This window comes from Babylonia areolata, chromosome 1 (assembly GCF_041734735.1).
Source record: "Babylonia areolata isolate BAREFJ2019XMU chromosome 1, ASM4173473v1, whole genome shotgun sequence".
NCBI classification, from domain to species: Eukaryota; Metazoa; Mollusca; class Gastropoda; order Neogastropoda; family Buccinidae; genus Babylonia; species Babylonia areolata.
The window spans coordinates 41,814,287-41,840,484 of record NC_134876.1 but is presented as its reverse complement, the minus strand read 5'-3'; the positions used below and the strand labels follow the sequence as shown (position 1 = coordinate 41,840,484).

The 26,198-nt window shown below is 39.1% G+C and overlaps 1 protein-coding gene across 1 annotated transcript; it reads left to right on the top strand.

Annotated features, from left to right (window-relative positions):
* Positions 1–6: 6 nt before the first annotated feature.
* On the top strand, positions 7–26,168 carry LOC143283076 (uncharacterized). Its single transcript, XM_076589115.1, has 13 exons — positions 7–193; positions 4,140–4,356; positions 4,689–4,785; positions 5,547–5,680; positions 6,270–6,335; positions 6,788–6,929; positions 7,139–7,299; positions 8,018–8,190; positions 8,662–8,772; positions 9,435–9,496; positions 10,889–10,948; positions 21,404–21,634; positions 22,377–26,168. Exons 1-13 carry the CDS (start codon positions 42–44, stop codon positions 24,038–24,040), a joined length of 3,270 nt encoding a protein of 1,089 aa, XP_076445230.1. The 5' UTR covers positions 7–41; the 3' UTR covers positions 24,041–26,168.
* Positions 26,169–26,198: the final 30 nt, after the last annotated feature.

Sequence of the window (26,198 nt, the reverse complement as noted above, 5' to 3'; positions counted from 1 at the left end):
GGAGGTAACCGCAGTAAGAAATTCTTGCGCCGGAATTCATTATGATATTCCGCCATTTGCTGAGTAAATTCCAGCAACTTACTGTTTCCACTGTTCGGCACAGTTCTGAGAAAAATCGCCTTGTATTTCCTGCTTTCAGCATGTCTCACAGAGACAGACATCGTGACAGGGACAGAGATAGAGACAGGAGAAGGTAAGTGTCAAAAGACGTGGTTTTGAAGGGCAAAATTTAACATTATTTGACCTCGGCTTACCGGAACCTAACGCAAGAAAAACCGTACCGGTTACACTGGATCCAGAATACTCTGATAAAATGGCTGCCAATCTTTTTCTCTGCCTTTTTTTTTAATTTAACCACAGTTGAGCATATATTTACATATACTTGTCTAGTTGTCAAATTCTCATGCTTTTTCAATACTGATTTTTGATGGGGGAGATGGAAATTCATATTATTTTAATTTTGTTTTTTTCTTTATGATACTAAATTTGTACTGGTACCAGTCTACCTAGGTAAGATCTGGGAATACGTACGTCGTTCTTTGGATCCAAGATCAAGACCGACCACGGCGTGCCACTTATTGGCTGTGTGCATGGACTGGTTGCGACATGAGAATGTAATTTTTTTTAAAACTCTCTGGCGGGGGGCACTTCTAACCTCCAGCTTGCTGGTGGGACAAGCTACCGCTGTAGCTTGAAGTGACAGCGTACGTGTAAAAGCTGGGCCACCCTGTCTCTTTCCAACTAATGATTAATGGCATACGGATAAGGACTATGAGTACGAAATTCCGACTAAGAGCACACACTTGCACTTCGCAAAAAAAAAAGAAAAAAAAAAAGAAGTTATGGTCATTGACCGCTGAACGTTAATGGAAGAAGAAGAAGACACTGGAGCAAAGGCATGTCATTACCCCCCCTCACCCCTCCTCCCCAAAAGAACGAAAAAAAATAAGAGGTGTGTCTTAAGCTTTACCTCTTTGGGTTCTCATAGGAAAATGACAGCTCCACATCGATTTTTCATCACAGAAATAAAGCATGTTGCTCGAACATCTGAATAAAAAATATAAAAAGATTACAAGATGTCTCTAGGATGGAGGGGGACCAGTCCAGTCCGTACGCTTCATGCAGGTCCTAAGTTTAACAGCTGTCGTTAGTCTAAAGTAAACACACTGACAGTGAAAGTGAACCTGCAGGCCAGTTCACAGGGCATTTCACTGCTGATGTCTAGAATTTCAGTTTTGCCTGTGTGAGAAATAATGAGGAGACAAGTGAGCGAGTGTGTGTGTGTTAACTGTTTGTGTGTGTGCGTGCTGTGTGTGTGTGAGAGAGAGAGAGAGATAGGGACATACAGGTGGAGAACATGTATTTATCAAATAAAATGCAGCATTCATCATTTGAAATGGAGAAATCCACTCATGCTCAATCACTGTATCGGTGAAAACAATGATGGGTACCAGGAACAGAATGTAAAGTTCAGGCGAGTAAACTATTGAACCCCCCCCCCCCTCTCTCTCTAGTTTTACACACACACACACACACACACACACCGAGAGACAGATTGACTTAATCCATCAATTATTAGTAATCGGTCAGTAAAAAAAGAAAGAAAGAAAAAATGTATATTGTCCTGAAAAAAAGTTTGTTATAGGTACAGAAGAACGAACAGATTTGTTACGTATGGCGTTTTTTTGTTGTTTTTTTTCTTAAATCAGCATACACAGAGACGGGAGCTCAGGTTGTAGCTGTTGTTTCAACTGGTAAGAGGGGTAGTGTATGTAGGTCAGAGTAAACAGTGGTACTGGGACACTACTGCTCAGTGTAAACAATGTCTTGCAACCAGAAATAGGTTTCCCGACTCATGACAGCCTGTTAGTGAAGGTAGAGGAGGACTGGTCAGGCAGAAAACTGCCCCCGCGAGCATGTATTGTGTGATCCCAGGGATTTAGGGGCTGTGCTTTTTGGGCAAACTGATTAAGTGTATGGATACAACAACATAGAGCAGTGTGCTACTTTTTTTTAGCTCCGCATTCAGCAGGGAAGCTCCTGGAAACTGGTTTAGGCTTGTTGCTGTGCTTTTTCTCAGTTGCTGTGCTTTTTCTCAGTTAAATGTTGAAAATTTCCTTTCTGACTGTTTCCACACGCATACCACACAGATTTAAAAATACTTGTGGATTCCGCCATTCCTTTGACACAGTGTGATTGCCAATCGAGAGTTAACAACAGCATCCACAATTTTCCCCCACAAGATCGAATGAATTGTGTTCACATGGTGTGGAAGTTCATTCTGCCAATCACACAGAGTGGAGGAGAAGAATGTGGATATAACCAAATCACCAGTGTATTTATACATTAATTTATGGTTTTGTCAGAATCAATAGGATTTCAGTTTGTATGTGATTCAAGTCTGATGCGCAACACAGTATATTCAGGGCACTTCTAATGGCCATGGGTGCTACACGTGTAGTCGGTGTGCTGTGGATACAAGACAAATGAAATAGTTGATGAAGTTGAGTCTTGTTTCAGCCAAAGACAAAGTTTGTAACACTTAACAGATAGTTGCCTCTCACTGTGAAACACGTGCTCATCCACCGTTGGGATCTGCATGACATTAGAAACACACATTACACAGCAGATTATCTGACTCTGAGGACTTCGTTCCGTGATGTCCTTGGATGCTAATGCAGGAATGGACTTCTGAAAGTTTGTTCCTTGATGTCCTTGGACGCTAATGCAGTAATGGGCTTGCTGAAAGAAGTGAACAGTTTAGATCAGTTTTGCATGTTTTAAACATTGGAAGATATTTAAACTTTTTTTAGCTAAAAGACAGAAGCAGGGATTAGTTTCTGTTGTACTTTTTTACCCTTGACTTGGAGTAGATGCTAATGTGGCGATAGCCTATGGCTTTAGTGGTCAGTGAGTCTCGTAAGCATCATTTGATTTAACAGGTAAATTGACAGATTGATAAATCAGCCAGTTTCCAGTAACTAAAGGGGAGAAGGAAATATTGGATGGTGGCCTTCACGTGCCAGCTGAATTGTGTGTCTTCAAGTGCAAAAGTTTGGTGTAGTTTAGGTTTGGTAGTTTGTTGACATTGTATTGACTGCCATCTGAAATCAGAATTGACCCATGAATATGACAGCATGCTGGTCACTTATTGATATTTCAGGAAGTTGGCTAGTGACTGCATTTTCAAACTCTGAAATTTGCATTCAATAGTGTTCTTCACTTCAGTGTCGAGCAGACATCCGTTATAAATAAAGTTAAAAAAAATCAAAACCCATCCGTTATAAATAAAGTTAAAAAAAAAATCAAAACCATGCATTGATTGGCTGAGTTTCAGTTTCAGTTTCACTTTCTCAAGGAGGCGTCACTGCGTTCGGACAAATCCATACACGCTACACCACATCTGTTGAGCAGATGCCTGACCAGCAGCATAACCCAACGCGCTTAGTCAGGCCTTGAGTGCATGCTTACATATTTGTGTACCTATGAAAGTGGATTTCATTTTACGTAATTTCGCCAGAGGACAACACTCTCGTTGCCATGGGTTCTTTTTCAGTGCGCCAAGTGCGTGCTGCACACGGGACCTCGGTTTATCGTCTCATCCGAAAGACTAGACGCTCAGTTTGATTTTCCAGTCAAACTTAGGAGAAAGGGCAAGAGCGGGATTCGAACCCACACCCTCACGGACTCTCTGTATTGGCAGCTGAGCGTCTTAACCATTCTGCCACCTTCCTCCACAAAAATGGCTGAACGTAAGAAGCAATGATTGCATAAGACCATCACTGTTGGTAAAAAGTGGACTGTGGCATGATTACTGCCAGTTCAAAATTTTCTTTTCCTGCCAGTTTGATCGGCAATGAAGCTGTCAAATATTGAGAAAGTTAAAACAAAAGATGGTTGTTTGGAACAGCTGCTGTTTACACCATTCTCCAAAGCAGTCATCTGGAGTCTGAAATCCTTAGAGATTTTTTTCTGCATTTGTGGGAAATGTCCTAATTTACTTAGATATGATGCCACATTGTGGTCCTTTGACTATCAAGTTAAACCAAGATATAAAAATCTTTATATGCTCTTCTTATGTGTGTGACCATTTTCAGCACCACGTCACATTGCTGATTTTTAATAAATTTCATTTTTAGGGATCGATCAAGAAGTAGAAGCCCTCGCAGAGACCGGGATAGAGATCGAGATCGGGACAGAGGATTCCAAGGTTTCAGAGGAGGTGGAGGGGGAGGAGGTGGCCGAGGGGGTCAACCTGGTCAGAATCTACGGAAACCAAAATGGGATTTTAGTAAACTGACCAAATTCACAAAAAACTTCTATGTTGCCCATCCATCTGTTCTCAACCGTGATAGGGTGAGTTTTTAGTTAAATTGTGTTGAAAGTGTTTTGTGAAATTACTTTTTGATATTGTTTGGCTCTTGATAGAAGTATGTACTTTTGTGAATATTGTGAAAAACTGGTTTTGTAATGAAATATTAAAAGAGAAAATGATTATTTACATGTTGGACATATGTAATGAGTATTTATATAACTAAGTTCCAAACAGTTAACTTGAATAAGTTCATTTAGAATAATAGCATGATGATGGTCTTTTTTTCTCTGTTAATTAATTAGTGCATGCTTGCTTTTGTTTCATGGTTTATCAGATTGACTTTTGATAATGATTAGTGACTGGATGTTTTCAGGGAGAAATTGAACGGTTTTATGCAGAAAAAGAAATAACTGTGCATGGAAGAGATGCGCCAAATCCAGTCTTCACATTTGAAGAGGCATGTTTTCCAGGTGAGATGATTTCCAGAAACTAACTTTAAGACAAGATGGTAGAGGAAAGTTGTAACTCCTGTTGATTCAAATATTTGACGTGATCATTCAGTTAATTCAGTGCCCTCTTTATGATTATGGGATGCTGTGAACATATCAGAGGTGTAGTAATGTTTGTGGTCAGTCCAGAATTTACAAAAAAAAAGAAAGAAAAAAAAGACTCCTTGCTAGAAACAGAATGTCATGCTGTCTCAAAATCACGATTTACCAAACATAGTTTCCATTAATTTGGCAGTGAACTGGAATAGATCCAAAGAAAACCCTGGGGATCTGGAGGTGAATAGAAATTTTTTTTTTTATTGAGGTGGGGATATGGTTTTATCTGAAAAACTAATTCCCAAATAACTGGAGTGAATGAAACTAAAAACGACATAAGCTGTCTTGGTTGTGTGTTTGTGGGGAGGGAGAGAAAAACCTATTTCTGTTTGTGTGTGTGTGTTTTCATTTCTTTTCTTATTTCGAAAATGAAATTAATAAACTACCAAAGAGTCTGTTGATTGCTGTTTGAAAATTGAAATAGTTTTTGTTCAGTGATGAGGTGCCACTTTAAGAGTGTCAGTATATTAAGACAGTTTGATAATGTTAATGGGGACTTGTTTGCAATTTGGGCAAGCCTGCCTTTAAACTGCAGTATAAGACACTTGAGAGAGATGGAGATTACATGTTATGTAGTGTTAGGAATTTTAGATTGATAGTCATGTGATGATTGTGTGTGTTTGCAGACTATGTCATGCACCAGGTCCACAGGAACAGCTGGGTGTCCCCCACTGCCATCCAGTCCCAGGGATGGCCCATTGCATTGTCAGGTCGTGACTGCGTTGGTATTGCTCAGACAGGTTCTGGCAAAACACTGAGTGTGAGAATCTTTTTTTTTTCTTTTTTTTTTTTTTAAATCTTTTTTCCCCCTCTGTCACTGTTTCTTTTCAATTTTTTTTTTAGGTTAATTTATATATGAATTGTGACGGTAGCTTGAAGATTTGTACTATCTGATTTGTACTGTCTGACTGGACCTTGAGGAATACCAGTGTATCGCAACTCAAGTCAGCAAATGTGGTTGTAGGCATGCTTAAGTCATTGGCTTGGCAACTGTGGTGGTATAGCACACAGTATGTGTCGCTTTACTCATAATTTATATCTACATTTTTCTGTATGTTAGTCAGTCAGGTTGTATGATAATATGATTTTTGTTCCTGAAAATGAATTATGCTGAGGTGATTTCAGTTTAACTGTCACATTGCTTGAAGTTGAAGTGAAGAAAAAAAAGGTTGATTTCGATTGAAAAGAAAAATTTAAGAAGGAAAAAGAAAATGGGAACAGTGAATGGCTGTGCATGCATTTGATTTCAAATCAAATATGATTATGGACTAACATTTCATGAAACTTTCAAAGTTTTGATGAATTAACTTTCCTGTTGAAAACGTAATCAGGGTCGTTCTTATTTTCAGTTCATTCTGCCAGCAATTGTGCATATAAACCACCAGCCAGCTTTAGAACGTGGAGATGGACCAATTGTAAGTACACATCAAAGGCTGTGTTTTTTGCCTGTTGCTTTCACATAATTAATTTGTTTGTTTTTTTCATTATGTTGTATAAAATTTACCCATTGACACAGTGACATATTTGTATTATTTTGGCAGTTTTGTAAATTTGTAAATTAAGGTTTTTGCTCAGTGATGTTGTGTCAGCATGTTTGTTATGGTTTACTATAATTTTAATCTTTGGAATCAGCTTGATGTGAGGCAGTAGGGCCAATATTCCCATGTTAGCAGAATAGTTGATGAGAGATGTGATATTTTGGATCCTTCAAATCAGCATAATGAAGAAGCTTCAGTCCCTTAAGTACAAAGCATTGACATTATAGATAATGATTTCTAGTTTTCAATAGAAATGATTTTTTTTAAACAAATGAAACACTAACACAGAGATTGCATTCTAGAAGATATGTTTTTGTGTGTGTGGCCAGGCATTAGTTTTGGTCCCTACCCGTGAACTGGCTCAGCAGGTGCAAGTAGTTGCAGCAGAATTCGGCCAGTCCTCATCGATTCGCAACGCATGTGTGTATGGTGGTGCACCCAAAGGTCCACAGATTCGTGATCTGGAAAGGGGTGAGTGGGAAAAGAACTACATTCTAGATGTCAAAACATACACTTATATTAAAAAGTTTTTGAAAATTTTAGGGATATCTACAACTTAATATGCACTGTTTGCTGTCATATTTGAATGTTGTTTGGTTTACAGGCTGTCAAATCTGCACATCTAATAAATTAAGTGCATGAGTTACTGTGAAAAGGTTTAACAATTGTTCGTTTTGCAGGTTGTCAGATCTGTATTGCCACTCCTGGTCGACTGATCGATTTTCTTGAGTCTGGTCGCACCAACCTTCGACGCACAACTTACTTGGTGATGGATGAGGCTGACCGTATGCTGGACATGGGCTTTGAGCCTCAGATCAGAACTATTCTGGAACAGATCCGGGTATGGTTGTTTCTGTGCTTTGTGTTAAACATTCTTAGAAGGAACCATTTGTCTTAAAGCTGAGTTTTCAAAGAAAAAATACAACAGATAAAAGGAATCCAGTGCATCAGGAGGTGCACAGTTTGGGCATTGATGACTGTTAAATGATGAGAGAAAATTTTCTTTCTGTCGTCTCTTTAATTTCTTTCTTGTCCAGATAGCCTTGAATATTTTTTTTGTCTTTGTCTGGACTTGATGATACTAAAACAGTCAAATAATGTATTCTTTTTTGTGCCGAGGACATATGAGTTTCCTGCTGGCATTTTTTGGTTTGTATGCCAGTTTTTATATCAAATTTTGTATAATTAGGGTTGTATTCCGTTTACTGTTTTTATTATTATTATTATTTTAAATTTCCGTTAAAAAATTGGAATGGTCAGTGTAGAGACTGATATGCCCTTGGTTTATATGCATGAATAAGACTGCTTTTGCCCACTTTTCTTTCCTGTGTTTCTTTTCAGGTTCTGGTTGATTAATATTATCGTGATAGGGCTGTGTGCAGTCAGTTGAGCGATGAGCAAGTAAAAGCTTTACCTGCTGATTCCAAGTCATTCATGGTTCAGATTATAAAACTGAGAATTCTGGGTTTTCACCCAGTTAATGATTTAAACTGTTAGTAAATGAGGGTATGAAATGTACCAGCGTTGCAGGTCAGTGAAATACGCATGTTGTGTTATAGCCGGACCGCCAGACATTGATGTGGAGCGCCACCTGGCCCAAAGAGGTTCAGAGACTGGCAGAGGATTTTCTGGCTGACTACGTACAGGTCAACATTGGTGCCCTGCAACTCACAGCCAATCACAATATTCTGCAAATCATTGATGTCTGTCAGGAGTATGAGAAAGAAGACAAGTAAGTGTTAAGTGAATAAAAACTATGGAAGTGTCCCAGAGTTGTACTGTGCAAGGGATTTGTTTATTTATGATTTTTGATTCTCTTCTAAACCTGTTTGAAGGAAAGATTTCTTAAGACTTGGTATTCTCTGGAATTTTATGTCACTCTGCCTTGGATTGCAATGAAAGAAATTCTCTTCCATATATATAATTTCCATGCCTTCTTCCCTCACGTTCCCAACCCTTCTTTGAAAAAAGGAACTATTCAGTTTCGTGCAAAAGACTTGTTAGGACAGCTTACTTTTTCATTGCTTTTGAATAATGACCATTGAAGAATTGTTGACAACATAAATGTGAAGAGAAAAAACCTAAACAAACAGTTTATCACTTTTATCTTGCAGTACGTTTTGAACAGGCTTGTCCAGATTAAAGCATATCCTCATATGAATATGAATTGATACACATTTTTTGGCATTTTTGCCCTCATTAGGCTGTCCAAACTGCTGAAAGAGATAATGCGAGAAAAGGAAAACAAGACCATAATTTTTGCTGAAACCAAACGGAAAGTGGATGATGTCACTCGGCGCATCAAACGGGAGAGGTTTGTGATGACTTTCTTGAATTGAAATTTTATTTTTTGTTTAAATATAATTTATCATTTCTGATTGTGTTAAGGGGGGAGGGCCAGTAAATTTTTCTGTTGTAATTTTTTTTTAATGTTCATATCATTATGAAATTATGTGTTAGTGAACTACTACATATGTATACTTTTAGTAATCAAAAGTAGATAATTGTATGATTAATGTGTAAGAATTGATAGGTATAAACTGATGTAATGATACTGGTTAAAATGTGAAGGTGTATAAAAGAAGCTGGGATAAACTGGAAAAGAGGGTTGGGTATAGATTTTGATGATTCAAAGGATAGACCAGTCAGTTGAGTTGGTCAGTCACTGGTCAGATTTATGGAGGTTGGAATACAAGGTTATCTAAATATGAGAGCTATACAATACTTAAGGTGGACTGATTAAGTACAACAGGTTTGTTCTGACATGTTTTGCTGTTACAGTTTAGTAAGGCAGTTGTGTCAGATCTCAACATTGCATGGAAATTTTGTAAATCTTAAATGATTATCCATAGTTTATGCTATGTGGACAGGAAAGCTTGAATTTTAGAGTTGCAATATATATTAATGATGGATATTTGAAATGTGGGGATAACATTACACGTCTTTGATCAGAAAGTGTATGTTTGAATTTGCCAGGTGGCCAGCAATTCCTATCCATGGAGACAAATCACAGTCTGAACGAGACTGGGCCTTGAATGGTGAGTTAAGGCCATTTTGTTTGTGTCAATGTATGACATGTTTGTATGTATTTGTTTGTGTGTATGCATTTGTGTGCTCTGTTTTTTTTCCAGTTTATTTACAACCATGACAAATTTGATTATGATTAAACTGTCCAGCAGAACTTATGAAACAGATTTGCATATATGTCTGCATACATGGACCCATGTCAGAACAGCCTTGTACTACAATTTGTCCTTAGTTTCTACCATTCAAGCCCCCCAGACTTCAGCACTATGGTTGAATAAAAAAAACCCTAAGATCTTGCCAGTTGTGCAACCTACCACATACACTGCACGCTCGCACACATGCACACACACACACACAATTGCATGCACATTTAGAGTTGCTTTGAAAATCATACACTCACATGCACACACTTACACACACACACACACACTCGCATGCACATGTATATTTGCATTGAAAACCAAACACATGCGCACTCATAAATGCTTACTCTCACGCACACAGACTCTCGCTCCCTCTCTCTTCCTTGCATACACATACACAGTTGAATTGAAAACACACACAAATACACACACGGGCTTGCATAGATAACAATACACATGCATACAGTGATGATACATTCTCTCTTTCTCTTGCTCTCTCTCTCTCTCTCTCTCTCTCTCTCGCTCTGTTTATGGGTATAGCATATAACCAATGCACCATGCATCTATTGAATACTTTTTTAAGTTGAAATTTTCTCATTTTGATAGAAGAGAGTCCCTCAAATGTTCTAAACCATATTTTTGATTCAGTTTTCAGTGGGGCATTGCCACCCATACTCGCCAGTAGTGCCCTGCCTCTGTACCCCACCATTCAGGCATACATTTTACTGCTCTAATGCAGTTCCCAAGATTCCTTTGCCTGTTTAGTAAATTTCATTATTTTAGAATCTCATCTCTGCACATACAGAGAGACCAAGAGAGAGAGCAAGAGAAGTCTGTGTTATGATTAAGATAAATAATGGTTACTATCAATGTCAGTTACTTTGTGTTTGTGAGTTTGTCGTGTGTAGGTGCTCTTTTTTGTCTGAGGTTGGCATCTCTGCATGTGATGACTGAAAGCTTCAATGTGTATGGCAAGTAGCCCTAATCATGTCTTGGTTAATACAAGGGAAAAGATTACCTGAAATACTAATTTGTGGAAGTGCTGCCACATTTATACTACTGAAAATCAGGATACTGTGGAAACTGGGTTTCTGCTACTGATGGGTATTTGGGGGGCCTAGGCAGGTCTGCCATGTACATGTCATGAAAGAGTACTCTTTGTTAGTTACAAATGTCTCTGAGAGGTTCTGTTCAACAACATTTGGCATTAAATGCAGTGCTCATTCACAGAAACATTGATTTGGATTTGTCTTTCACCAGATTTCCGCTCAGGCAAAGTGCCAATTCTGGTAGCTACAGATGTTGCTTCCAGAGGTCTAGGTAAGTCATTTGTACCCAGTTGAAATATCAAACACTGTCTTACATATATGGATATATTTATATATATTAGAATGTACAGTATTTTGCACAAATTGACATTTTATTGCTTCATTTTTAAACTTGGTGTTTTAAGAAAATAGAAATGACTCAGATCGTCTGTGGTGTGTGTGGGGCCAACTATGTGCTGTGATTTTTTTTTTTTTTTTTTTTTCTGCTCCACAGGATTGATTTTACTTGTTTATTCATGGATAATCTTATTTGCTCATTGGTGAACAGAGTTCTGTACCCATAAAAGCAGAGCCTTGATCATCAGGAAATCAGCATTAGGTTTTGTTTTACATTGAGCTAATAATAAAAAAAATGGAGAGGCATGTCTTGTCCATCTCATGCCTGCCCCCTGTCCCTCCTTTATATATATGTGTGTGTATATATATGTATATATATACTTTTTTGTGTGTAATTTTTTCTTTCTTATTTTCCCCCAGTTGTATGTCTTATATATATTTTTTTTAATTACACATACTTAACTGTGACCCACTAGTGCAGACTCCGGCAGGGGTCTGATTCCTGTCCTTTGCAAACTACTATTACTGACAAACTGTTGGACATCTTGACAAATGAATGAAATGTTTGAATGTGGGAAATATTACATTTGTGTGGTGATACTGATTTTGTGGTCAGCATTTGTTGTTGAAAAGTCTTCATACAGTATGGTGATTTCAGCAACAGTACTCTTATATCACAGATTTATATTTGAGAAACTTTAGTAGTTAATCCATTTTAATGGCAGATTTCAATACTTTCCTCTCCACCCCTCTTTTAAATGGATTTTGTGTGGTGTTTCGTAAGATTCAGATTTCATCATTCTAGAATGATACGGAGTTTGCTTACTTGTATTCGCATAACTGCCCTGAATTAAAGTCTCTGAATTAGCAGGGATTAAACACTTTTTCAGATTGAAAATAAAATGATATGACTGATGTGCCTCAGTTTCCAACAAATAAGCTGGAATGCATTATAAGTTGAATTATTCAGCACCTTACTGCATTGTCCACTTGTTACATGCATGTGGACAGTATCTCTCTCTCTCTCTCTCTCTCTCTATATATATATATATATATACACTTAAAAAAAAAAGATTTATTTAACCCAGTGTCATTTGGCAGATTTAAGATTGCCTGTGATGCAGCTGACATATATAGTTATGATGGCATTGAATTGTCAGTAAGCATCTTCCAGATCGATAGAGGTAGGCCAATCACCTTGTTGGATGGTCTCCCGAATCTGTGCCTGTGTGTCCATCTTGAATTTGAGCGTAAGACGAGACAGAGCGTAAACCTGACAAGATGGCGTGGAGAGCCTTGGCCAAAGGAATAATTCAGCGCTTATAGCTTTTAGAGGCGTTTGATTGGCTGAGAGTGGGTGGGCCCGTCTTTTCACTGTTAGCCGCGCGAAATTTGGCCAAGCAGAGCAAACCAATAGGCCTAGTTTGCATCAGTTTGACATGGTAAGTATATGTAACACCAAACATGGAGTATAATACAAACTCCTCCTTTCTGTTTAATGTGGTGGTGGTGATGTTGAGCTCTTGATTTGTGATGTTTGAATTTTGATTATCATAACAATATCAGTTCAATCAAATCAACACAGCCATACATTTTGGTTTTGATATTTTTTTGTCACATGATGATGCCAACCAACCATGATTTGTCAATGGTAAGTACAGGAAATATTAGCCACTGAGGTAGGGTTCAGATTTTTTTTCTTCCTCCATATGTCTCTAAAGCATGTCTGCTTCTGTTCATTTGAAACGGACCATGTCAAATGTCAGGCAGTGATGGCAGAGTTTGTGACTGAAGAGTCGGTACCAAATTTGGTATCACGTCTGGCATGTCAGAATAGGATTTCCTGCTCCGAACATCCAACTTGCTGAAGAGTCAATATGGCAGAGTTTGTGACTGAAGAGTCAGTACCAAATTTGATATCACGTCTGGCATGTCAGAATAGGATTTCCTGCTCCGAACATCCAACTTGCTGAAGAGTCAGTGGAGATTGTGTGTCAGATATTTTATATGGGTTCTGTAGACTTCATGAGGACTTGAGAAAATTGGCTGTCAATGCAGTGGACATACTTTTGAAGGCATACACTGAAATGAGCTCAAGCAAACATTTGTGTCAGTAATAGCTGATTGAAAACATGTAGATTATCTGAAGCATTCCTTTGTCATTTGGCACACGTGACACTGGGTTGAATAAAACATTACCAGCAACTACATATCTCACTTCTTGTCAAGTTTTAAAATCGACTTAGAGAGAAAAATAAAAGGAATGAAAACAGCTCATGCGATTATCAGTTTTGCAATGCAATTTGATATGAATCACTATTATAGATGTCTAGGAAAATTCAGAGTATTATAAATAAAGGATGATAGGGAGTGTGTACTTTGATTTAAGCTAAAATCTTATACTTAACTGTACATAATATACTGTTACCACTAATGCAGACTCTGGCACAAGCTTTGAAATCATGAAGCCTTTCAGGTTTCCTTTTATTATACTTTTTAACTTTTTAGTCGTTGAAAATTTCAAAACTTCACGCTTTCAAAAATTGTATGTCATTTTACAGTATTTGTAAATTCAGACATGGGAACTGAATAACAATGCATAACTCTCTCTGTGAACATTGAAAAGTACTCTCAAACAAAACAGATCTCTGTGTATGTGTTTGTGTTGTTTTGTATGGAAGCTGTATGTTGCAGCATGAGACAGTTGTAGTAAATATTCAAGCAGATAAAATACATTATTTTTTGTTTTTTATAGTTGTTTGTTTTTTGTTTTTTTTTAAGAAAGGGTGGTTTAGATGCCATTTCTTCATTTTTGTAGTGTAATTTATCTGCTGGATGTTTGCTCTTTTTTTATTTTCACCCTAATCTGGACTTCATAGTGAAATTTTTTATTTGGCTGTGCTTGTTTGCAGCCAAGAGATAAAAGTTTACTGTTGGGCTGCTTTGTCTTTTTATGTACTGATTTTTTTGTTGGAGAGAAATTTATTATGTAATCCTTCAGGCAACATTGAGTGGTAAATACCGGGGGCATCTCTTTAGATTATGGACTTCAGTATAACATTCATTAAAGCTTGGCTTTCTGTCCTTGGAACTTTGTTGCTCGAGAGTGGATCATTCATTGAACAAATGTTTTGAATATAACAGTGTTTTGGATCTTGTGTGATTGTCTTGTATCATTAGCACTGATAATGGTGTCGTCACATAAGTATGTTATACTGCTAATCCCAGGATTGAGGAAAAATGAACGCAAATTTAAATATGCTTTTTGGTTGCTTTCTGTTTACATACCTGAAATTAAAGTCAAATGCACTTTTCATGATCATACAATCTTTACCTGGCCTAGTCATGTAAACTATCATCAGACTGTAGCACAAAAAATAGTGTCCCCCCAACCTACCCCAAATTTTCTGAAGGATAATATACACCTGATCTAAAAAGTTTTATAGAAAGTGTCCCCAGTTAAAAGAAACTTAACAAGTGAAACCCCCCTTCAAAATTTTCTGGAAGATAACATGTAGAAAGTACTTTATGGATCTCATAGAAATTTGTATAGAAAAGTCACCAGTTCATAGCACTGTATTGTATTGATGCCCTGCTTGAAAATGAAGCTAAAGGTAATCCACACTATAAAAATGAAGCAGATAACTGCTCATTTATAACAGCAAATTTGTTTTTATCAATTATAAACATTCAAGAGAGAATACACTTAAAAAAAAATGTCTGTTACTATGTTTTGTATTCTAATCAACTGTGTGTGACTGCACCACAAGCAGAGATGCCAATTGTTACGATTTCACCGTATTTTGTTACTCTTGATCACAGTTTGTTCCGATGTTACGCCAACGTCAAAGTAGTTCTGACAAATTAATTTTCGATTACCGTAAAGTTCGGTCTGTAAGCCGCGACTTTTTATCCCAGCTTCAATTCTGCGGCTTATACAATGATGCGGCTTATTTGTGGGTTTTTACGATTTTTACTCATCAAAATCATGATTTCTGTCCATGAATTTTTGGATGAGCTTCAGGATAGTGTGCTAACTGTTCACATTTTAGAAATCAAATCTGCACACATTAAAGCCTTCAGATCAGCATTCAGTTCTACTCTGCTCAAGCGTACACCCTCATCATGCCGAAAACGCGACGTTATGCCTATGATGCAGCCTTCAAATAGAAGGCGATTGACCTAGCAGGCGACAGTGCAAGCGACGAACCAGCAGCAACCTCCACCTTCATGTTCATGAAGTGAAAGCGAGGCTGAAGTCAGTGACAAGGTGGCGGAGGAAGCTGTGCTGGTTCTCTTCAACTCGGACACTGAAGACGAAGATTTTACTGCATTCAGTGAGCAGGATGATGTTGAATAAATGTGACTATCCCTAAATTATGGATCTTATTTTCGTTGTGTTATTATTTTTTTGTGGCACTAGCAGTATTTTCGCTTGCTTTTCTTTGTGTTGTTCCTGCTTGTGTTTATTTCATAACTTACAGTATCAACAGCTTTTCTGTAGTATCAGTATGTGTTCCGGTACCGGAAATAAGTGCGGCTTATAAACCGGTGCGGCTTATGTATGCATAAAGTTCAATTTTTTTCCAAAATTTAGTGGGTGCGGCTTATATACCAGTGCGCTCAATAGACCGAACTTTACGGTACATAGCATGATCACATGCTTTCCTGCCGTAACACTTAGATGCTCTAGACCTGTTGATATTGAGGCCAGGGCAGTCATTAGTGATTACAACCTTTGTCTCACGTGATGATGCTCTGCTAATCGCGTGCATGTTTACATTGAAACAGCATTGAGTGGACCAGTTGGCTTAATCATTTTTCCGAATAAGAGAGAACGTGGCTAAATTAAGTTGCGTCTTGGTCAAACAGCGTCTGTGCCCGATGGATTAAGCTATGGAGTGCAAGGAAGGAACAAGCGGCTCAAAACAGAGAAGTTAGCCATGGATTCCGACTGTGAGAAACAAGACAAAGAAAGACCAGGGAAGCGACACAGTGCCAAAGATGTCAGCTGTAGAGAAGCAGAGGCGGGAACAGAAGTTTCACCAAACGTACACTGGAAAATATCTGTACATTCTGCCCTTTTACATAAAATGTACGTTTGCTGATGTGGCTCAGAGTTCGAGTGCTCTTACCAAATTCCGTGATTGTTCTTACAAACACTTGACAGGGGTTGGCATCTCTGCATTAGTCATTTGTTTTTACTTCTTGTGTAATGGAACAACAAACAGTACTGCATATTTTTCTCCATCCTCTTGATTAGTCATTTTGTTTTTACTTATAGAACAACAAAAAGCACTGCATACTTTTTCTGATTTTGGAGACTTGGGCAGATGATTATCCACAAGTAAAATGTGATAATGTTGGAATGAAGCAGCTGAACTTTCGTGTTTGACACTCAGCTACTTTCCACCTGTAGATAAGTAGATAATTGCTGATATATTTTTCTTCTTTCATGTTTTTTTTCCAAGAATGTGTGAATGATTGGTGTGTGTCAGGACTTTGCACAAAGTCTTATTTTATTTCTCTTTCTTAGTGGGATATATACTTATACTAGTCTTATGTTATTTCCCCTTTTTAGTAGGACTTGTACTTGCCAAAGGCTGGAGAACTTAACCCTGCTAGGTTACAGTATTCCCTTTGTATGTTGTCCAGTTCCCATGTCTGAAATTACACAGAAATATGGTCTTTCGTATGTTACTGATCTTTCACATTGCATTCTCTAGATCAAAAATAGAATTTTACTATACTTTTCATTGGGTCATGCTAATCACTGGTATTTTAGTGAAATCCTATAGACAGTGACAAGTTGCGGCACAACAAGAGATCCTTAGCACTATTAGTGTTGTTTGGTGTTAAAAGAAGTGGAGCAGAGAGCCTTCATTGTGTTTATGCTTCTCTTCACTTCACACAGCAGCAGCAGCAGTAGCAGCCGGATAGCAGCACACAGTCCGGCATGACATGACCTGACATTGAGGGGACGCGACGATAGGAAGCGGCCAGCTGACACATCGGCTGGCCCCTTCTCTTCTCGCCTCTCCCTCGCCTGGCCCGCTCAAGTGGTGGTCCAAACCCGGTGCAGTGTAAGTACGGGAAGGCTAATAGGTGGTTTAGTTCATGACAAAATGTCTGTCAACTTCTCTTACGCCTGTTTGCTCCCCTCTCTGGGCGGAACTTGGCTGACCTTCTTGATGGCTCTCAGTCCATTGTCACTGCGAATTGTACATACAACGAATCACTTTTTCCACATACTTTAATTTTCTTTTTTCCTTTCTTTTTTGTTTTTTGTTTTTGGATATTTTGATTTAAAAATTTTTTTTTTTTTTTTTTTTACTATTAAAGAACACTCGCTTTTGTTGGGAACTCCTGCTGTTATCTTGAAATGCAACACATGTACAAATGGTGACAGTTTGTGAGCACGTCAGAAGGTTCAGCAGCTCCCCCCCAAGTTGTGGGCGGCGGGTACCCTTTATTGCACACCACCTGGCCACCCGTAATGCTGATGGGCGGTGTTGTCTGGCCACCCAACACCCACTGCTGCGGTCATGTCGGACACTGCGCTGCTTTGCTGCTTGTGGACTTGTTAACTGTTCATATGCTGTTTTGTGTCTTCATGAGAGAAAGATGCATGGAGCCTTTTTAAATATTTGACATGACTCATTGACTGACATTAATGACTTCGAGAGGGATGGGATAGTCTGATAGTGTGAAATAATGCCTTGTTATAATTAAGTAATCGAACGAGCAGTGGTAAAACTTGCATTTAGAATTTTAAGGAAGTATTGGGAAAAGCATGATTTGAGGATAAAAAACTACTACATGAACATTTCAGTGTAGGGGTAGGGGTAGTTGGGGTGCAGAAACAATGTTGATGGGCTTTGATGATGTTGGATGATCCCCATTCCCACCTTTTCCTCTGAAAAAATGTTTTTGGTGACACCTCCCCACCAACGATTTATTTGTTAGTTTAAAATGATGCAGTAGTTTCAGTTTTTACTCTCACAGCATGTGGAAAGAATTGAAGTAACATTTGATATTGAGGGAAAAAGATCCACAAACTGTTTTCTTGTCTCTGTCATTCATACAAGCTATGACAAGCTTGTATTCCTGCATTCACATTCTCTTCTCTTTCTCCCCCTTTCTCTTTGTCATTACTCACACATGCTCCATAACACCCAACAACAGTGACAACTGAAAACATTTGGTTCCCTTCCAAAGGGAATCTTTCAGTAACCAGTGGCTTGTAATTCATCAGTGCATGAGCAGATCTGTTCTGTAACCGATATGCAACAAGCTAGAGAACTGAGAATGCTTTCGCTCCCTCCCTACATCTCCTTATATCAAAGCAGGTTTGAATTCACATTTATTAAAGGAACGTTTGTGAGTGTGTGTTTAATCGACAGTTGAAGTGTGTTGAATTGATCAGTTCTGGTTCATTTTTGGTGTGTGTGACAAGTTATTTCCCATGAACAGGAATCCCAGAATCTGCATCCCCTGAAGAGATTTTAATTTCTGTGGTTACATAACTCTGAAGTCTTTGACTGTAATTGTTCTGCATGTCCACAGTATTTATGTATTGTGGAATGAACAAACAGAAAGCATTCATGTATGACGAGCATACTGAAATGGTCTTGATCATGTTGGTTTGGTTTGTGTGAAATATCAGTTGTCCTCTCTGTCTATTTCTGTTCTCCGTAATTGCTGTATTATAAATACAGTGACATGGGTTCACCACATTGGTAACTTATTAGCTGATGACTTGAATTTTTATATGTGGAGAATGATGATGTTTTCGCTTTTTCTCTCCCTCGCAACTCCTGCTTCTCCCCCCTCTCAGTGACCTATTCATGTAAGCTCCTTGAGGAGCATAGGGTTACCCCGGCCTCTCTCTGATAACCTTATTTTCCATAGATGTATTTGTGTTATGTATGTGTGTGTGTGTGTGCTTTTTTTTTTTTTTTTTTTTTTTTTTTAAGAGGATCTCTAGGGTTTACCAAACCCAAACCTCACATTTCTGTTTTCTGTTTGTCTTGTCAGAAGTTTTGAAGACTTCAATCTGCTGTGCCAAGGCCTTTAACGGAAAGTGGCCTGAGGCATAGACAAGTGCCTGGCAGGGTTACAAGAGCACAGTATGGTGTACTGTTGGTGTTTCACTGATGCATGTAACATGACTGGCTGCACTTAATTTTAAGAGTGATATTTGGACAATCATCATTACATCCAGGGCCCTCAAAAATTAGAATGGCTACAGAAGCTGCGAAAAATTTAATGTACAAGGTCAGGCCTTGGACTCCATTGGAAAAGTGTGGGGGGAGATGTAGGTTAAAAAGTTTAGTTATAAACTTCTCCAAACCACCCTCTTTTTGTTTTTTTCTCTGTCTTCTTTACTCATGTTATTTAAAACTACTTTCTGCAGTATGCTTAATCAAATAATGATTTTGTTGGTTTTTATCTGTGTGCATAAATAGTATTAATATTTCTGCTAAAAAAGCAGATGAGTGGAAGTCTTCCTACCCACCTGTGAATATGTACTGGTTAATCGAATGGTTTACTTAAAAAAACAAAAACAAACAAACTTCACCAACAGCAAAAATTGATAACTTGTGTGCACTCCAATTTGAATTGTTATGGCTTGCATTGTTCAGGATGATTTACACCCACACTGCTGTTTGATGGGTTTATAGTTTAAAAAAAAGTAATTTTCCATTGCAGGTGACTTATAAACTGTGTCTTTTGTCCCCTTGTCTTTTATTTTTGTAAAATGATAGAAATTGTTACGAGTAAGTGTCATCATTAAAATTGGATTTTATAAAATGACAAATTGTTACGAGTTAGTGTCACAATTGTTTTCTTTTCTTATAAGTTTGATTGGAAAATAGTCGCTGTAGGAGGAGTGGTTTGGGGTGGGTGTGTTTCAGCATATTCGTAGACTGAAATATTACGATTATGACTACTTATTTTTTAGTTATTTGTCACTGACAGGTGACCACACACGCACGCACACGCACACACTCACTCAAAAAAGAAAGTGAGGTAGGTGGGTGGTTTTTAGGAGATGCATCATCATGGATTCTGAAAATCTTACAGATAGTACATACTATCATGTCACGTTGAAAAATGTTGCGGCATGAGTTTTTCCTTCCTGCCATTTCCTGGTTCATAGATAAAACATTAGACATAGATTTTGGAAGTGCCAGTTGAAGATATGCAGCAGGTTAGTTTGCCAGAAAGATTGGTGTGAATGTGGCTTTTATTGATTTACCATGAATAGAAAATGCTTCAGTTTTATTACTTAAATATCTAGCATGGACACTAGTGTGTACGCCCCACAACCCCATCCTCCTCCTCCTCCTCCTACTACTACTACTACTACTACTACACACACACACACACACACACACACACACACACAGAGTCTCTGAATGTTTCTCTTGCTTTGATACTGTTTGAGAAGTAAAACAAGGCCTTCTGATGCCTGTTGTTTTATATTTTAAATTTTTATGACTTTGTCACATTTGCTGCCTTGAAAGTAGAATCTGAACACCATATTTCCATTCCCATTCCCCCCCACTCCCTTGTGGACCCTGCTCCTGCCTTTTTGTTGTTTTTTATTCTACTTTTTTTTCTGTTTTAAAAAGATTTTGTCCCCTCTTTTTATGAAAACAAAAGTGGAGGTGCTTTTAAAAAAAATTTTTTTTTTTTAATGTATAACCTCCAGTGAGTGTTAATAACAACTTGATTTAAAAAAAAAAAAAAAAAAAGAAAAAAAAAAGATTACCAGCAATCACTACAAGGTATAAAGTCTTTTTTTTTTTTTTTTTTTTTTTAGCTAACCTGCATGCATAGATCAGTACATAGGTGTGCATCAAAGTTAAAGGTATTAATGAATAAATCTTAAGAATTTTTCTCTTTTTTTTTCCTTCTATTTCCCATTCCTTATCCTTTGTCCTTGGTTTTTTGCTCCCATTATTTGTCCCAGTTTGGTTGGTTTGTTGACAACAGTTTGGACTTAATAGAGGGGGATATAGTCTGCGCTCAACTTTTTATTTTATTTAATTTTTTATTTTATAGAATTTTGCAGTTTCTCTCATCTGTTCAGAAAAAAAAAAGAAATAAGACCTCAGAATAGTCAGAGCAGCAGACTGTAGTACAACTGTAATTAGCCATGTATTTTCCCATTTTTCGTAAAAGAAAATTAGGTATATTTTTTAAAGATATTATGTGGGAGCAGTATGGACATAGTACACTAGCAGAATAAATCAAGGGACTAGGTTGGTAAGTCTGTAGGTTAGGTTGCAGGATTACCAGTTGAGTGCAGCGCTGGAGGCTCCTCAGGAAGAGATGGTACCATGCGGCATGCCACTAATTCCTTGTGTTGGGGTCCTCACAGATGTGGATGACATCAAGTTTGTCATCAACCTGGACTATCCCAACAACTCTGAGGACTATGTGCATCGAATCGGGCGGACAGGGCGCAGCAACAACACTGGCACAGCCTACACCTTCTTCACCCCTAGCAACGCCAACAAGGCCAGTGATCTGATTTCTGTGCTGCAGGAGGCCAAGCAGGTGGTCAACCCCAAACTAATACAGCTGGCAGAGTCAGCTCGTGGCTTCTCAGGTTGGTCTTTGCATTGTTTTGAATTTACTCTTGGGTGGAGATGATGTATATTCTTAAGTTTGGTTGTTAGAATTTTGTCAGAATTCATTTACATGCTCACCTTTCACACATGGGCACACACAAAGTGTAAGAGTTCGCTGTCTTGATGAGCATTCCTGATGTCTGTCAAAACCACAAGTGGGGATTCCCAGTCCACATTCTCCTCTGCTGCCAGCAAAGTAGCCAGTATAAAATGTGCAACAAGAATTATTTACTTTTTGCAGCTCATCATTGTGTATGTGGAAATGCTCGCACACGCCCCCACACACTTAAGAGAGAGATATAGAGAATTATTGTCAGTTTTAATGGTATGGAAGTATTGTGCAAAATGCACCTGATTTTGTGTATTGATAAGATTTTTATGAAAACGCAGTTTGTTTTGTGCAGATTATCTGTTTTATTTTCTTGTCAAATGCGTTGTTTATTTGGATGGGTGTTGGACAGGGAGCAAAGTTGTGACATGCTTGGAGGTATAGTAGTTGCTTGTTATTGTTTACTAGCATTCACCATGCCTGTATGTTAATTGCCTTTGAAATGTGTGTGTGGTCACACGCATGTTTTTTGCATGATTGATATTAATGCATTGTTCTTTCCTTTTGCACTTTTCATTGAGTTTAAGGCCTCATTGAACTCAGTTGTGATGATAAAAATCATGTTTTTGAAAAGCATTCTCGAATATTCAAAAACATTTTTGTGTCATCAGGTCGCCAGAGGTTCAGAGGAAGAGGTCGTGAAAAGGAGCAGCGCTTTTCTTCTTCCAAAAGTGATCTGCATGATTACACAAGCAGCAGGGATCGAGACAGAGACCGGGATAGGGATCGTGACAGAGATCGTGAAGATAGAGATCGTGACAGAGAGAGAAGAGATAGTCGTCGTGACCGGGAAGGAAGTCGTCGGTCACGCTTCAGTGATGTTGCATTGTCTGATAGTGCTCCTGCCTCAACTCTCCCTTCATTGATGAATATTCAAACTAGCAGCACTGCTGCATCGACCACTGCTGGCCAGCCAAAGCCTCTGATGACCTCATCCAATTTCCAGACCCTGAGTAATGGAATGGGAACACAACAGAACCAGAACCAACAGAACTTAAATCAGAACTCTAATTTCAATAATCAGTCAGCAGGAGCAGGATTTAACCCCCAAAACCAGAATGCACCAGGCAGCTTTGCTAATCAGAATAACCGAAATTTCAATAATCAGGGACCAGGAAATTTTGGTCAGACTGCTGGAAACTTCAACAGCGGTCAGGGAGTTGGGAATTTCAATGGTCAGAATGCAGCCGATTTTAGGCAAGGTATGAACCCAAACTTTGGGGCTGGAGGAGATAATGTGCCACCAAAAGGACCTGGTTTCAACCAGGGCTTAGCTGGGAACAACTTCCAACAGGGGAATAAGTTTGGCAGTTCAGGGCAACAGCAGCAGAATTTCAACTGGATGAACTTTGGAAATAAAGGAAACGGTGGCAACAATTCGGGAGGCAGCTTGGGTCCTCAGGGGGGCAGCATGGGTCCTCAGGGGGGCAGCATGGGTCCGGGTCCACAAAGTGGAAATCTGGGTAGGGAAGGAGGTGGTGCTGGACTGCAAGGAAGCAGCATGGGTCTCCAAGGCAAGCTAGGTCCCCAGGGTGGTAGCTTAGGACCTCAGGCAAGCAACACTGGACAACCACTGGCTAACATGAATTTACAAGGTGGGAAGATCAGTCAGCAGAGTGGTATGACCACACCAAGTGGTCAGCAGAACAGTGGCATTGGGCAAGGTGGTTTCACAAATTCAGGGGGGAGTCTGAATGCTCAGGCACAGAGTGGTGGCATGGGTCCTCGAGGTCCTGCTGGAGCAGCTCCTGCCAATATGGTTCCCCGAGGTCCTTGTCTGCTTCCACCCTTGGGGGCCCAAGGTCCATTCCCTGGTATGTTGAACATGGCTGGAAGTGGAGTGGCTATGACCATGGGACCACGACCCCCCACCTCGTCGCCTGCAGGTGGCGTTCCCCCTCCACCAGTCACCAGCTCTGCTAACAAGAGTGGCGCCACAAGCACTGCTGGTCAGGGGCCGCCCCCACCTCCTGCTGTCAGTCAGACCAATTCCATGGGCCCGCGTGGAGCAGCTCCTGGCTTTCAGAACACCTTCAGTCCAGCCTTGCCTCCTGGAATGACTGGGATGGGATTCAGCCAGCCCCCACCCCCACCCACCACCAACATTGGGAACTTGATGCAACAGCAGTGGCAACATCTCCAGCAGCCTAACATGACCATGATGTTTACCCCTCCACCGCCACCTCCTCCACAAGGGACCAAGTCTGGCACTCAACCCCCTCCACCCCCAGCAAGCACTGCACCTCCTCCACCCCCTCCACCTCCCAGTTATTGATAAAGATATGACAAGTCTAGTCAGTGCAGCACTACCAGCCCATGCATAAGGCAATTATTTGACGTCGATATCTACAACAGATTTGGGTTTTGCAAAGTTTGCCAGAATATGTGGCAACTGTTGGACGGTACTAATGTTCCTTCACACAAGTGTGAATTTTACATGTGACTTGGACTGTGCAAAAAGGTGCACACAAAGTGGATAAGAGGGTTTCAACTTCGATATATCATTAAAATTATATTGTTATTATTATATTTAAAATGTTTTTAGAATCCTACAGTTGTACTTTATCATGTTGTGAAACAGAATTAAGAATTCCTTCATCAGATTTGTCTTGATTTATCCAGTTATTTAGTTATTTGATAAGACTTTTCGGAGTGTTGAGATGTTAACAACATAAATGTTTACAGCTCAGAAAATAGAAACTTTTCATTTAACAACACCACAGATCCTCCCATGGCCCTCACCTTGCTCTTACACAGTCACCCATGGAAGTTGAGGCCCTGCAGCATACACTGGCACACGTCAGGGGCCAACCCATCAGTGATGTCCCCTCTGACTCTGTCCCAAATTTTCCATCTGCAATGGGTCGAGGGAGATCCATAAGAACTCCGGCCCATTCCACTTCAAAACCACAACTTTTAGCTCCAGGCCCTATTCCTCAAAGACCCCTGCCTGTTTCTCAGGAGGACCTCCTACTCCTCCCGCAGCATTTGCGTGAAAATCAGACAGTAGCATTGCTAGCCCTCCTAGCTTCCTGTGCTCCAGATCGGGTGGAGACAATTCGCACACCTGTGATGCTATGGAGATTATCGGCATCCACAGATCACTTTTCCTTTTTTTCTGTCTTTAAAATTAAAAAAAAAAATTTACATAGTAAAGTCGGCAGTCTTATTTAAGCCCTCCCTGGGATGCCGGGAGTCTTTTTAGTGTTAATAGCATCCCCACCTCAAAGTTCTGGAATTTATGCGCCAGAAGTTTCCTCCTTTCTATTGCTCTATTTCTGCCCTCCCCCACCCCTCTCTTTCTCTGTTGTCTCCTTTTCCTGCCTTCCCAATCCATTTTCCTTTCTTTTTTTTGAGCAAGCCTTGACACTCTTTTTTTCCTGTTATCTGCAGTTTATGACAAATTGTGCTGTTTTGCTCTGGTGATTAGGTAGTGAAATTAAAAAAAACAACAAAAACTGGGATGGGCACTAGCTGTCAATTCTGCAGTGTCATTTGCCTATGTGATTTTTTTTTTTTTTTTTTTAATTCATTTTCTGTTTGGCTTTGAAGTATTGTTTTTTCCTCTTTTAAAATTTTTTTTTATACATTTTTTTTGTAATCTAAAAGGCTGGCTTCCTCAGCATGGCCTGATCTTATTTGCCCAAAGGAGCTAAGTGATTGTGATAATGTGTCATGAACTGTGTTTTGTAGGTTTATCTTAATGGTTTTGTTTTGTGCATGTGTTTGTGAGTTTTGTGTTTGATCCGGTTGGACAGTTGTGTAGTTGGGCAGTCCTGATATGGCCCTGTGCGGTCAGCTGGATTATAAGCAATAATAATAATAATTATGATAGTCTTTTTTAAGCGCTATGTTGTCATATTTTCTAAGATGAGAAATAGGCTGGTAACAGCAGTTGATTGTTTTTGATAAGCAACTAAGAAGAGTATTTTCTGTTCATTTATATATTGTACCATTTTTTGCAGACAGATAACACCAGCATCGACATACTGTTATTTTTATTTGTATGAAAATGATGTACCCAATTGGTGCACACATTTTGTGACAGGGACAGACCAATACATTTCCAAGAGATAGATTTTTGGTGTGTATGTGGTGACAGCTTGAATGTTTAGATGTTTGACCCAGTCCATAGTCCTCCCTCCTGCCCTGCACCTTTAACTAAGTCACATTTGATTTCCACCACTGGTGCATCGTGATCAGTCATCTGTCTTTCATTCTGTTCTTAAGAAAGGCTCCACTGGTATGTTAAAAGACAACTGTTAACATAAAGTGAACTGTCAGAAATTCAGGTTACTAAAGGATATTGTCCATGGAAAGTCAGACCATTTTAAAACTTCTTGGTTGTGTTAGTTTTTTAATGTTTATGAACATGGGGAAATAATCCTAATGCAACAGCTAATGTTCCAGAGGTGTTGTTATTGATGTGAGTG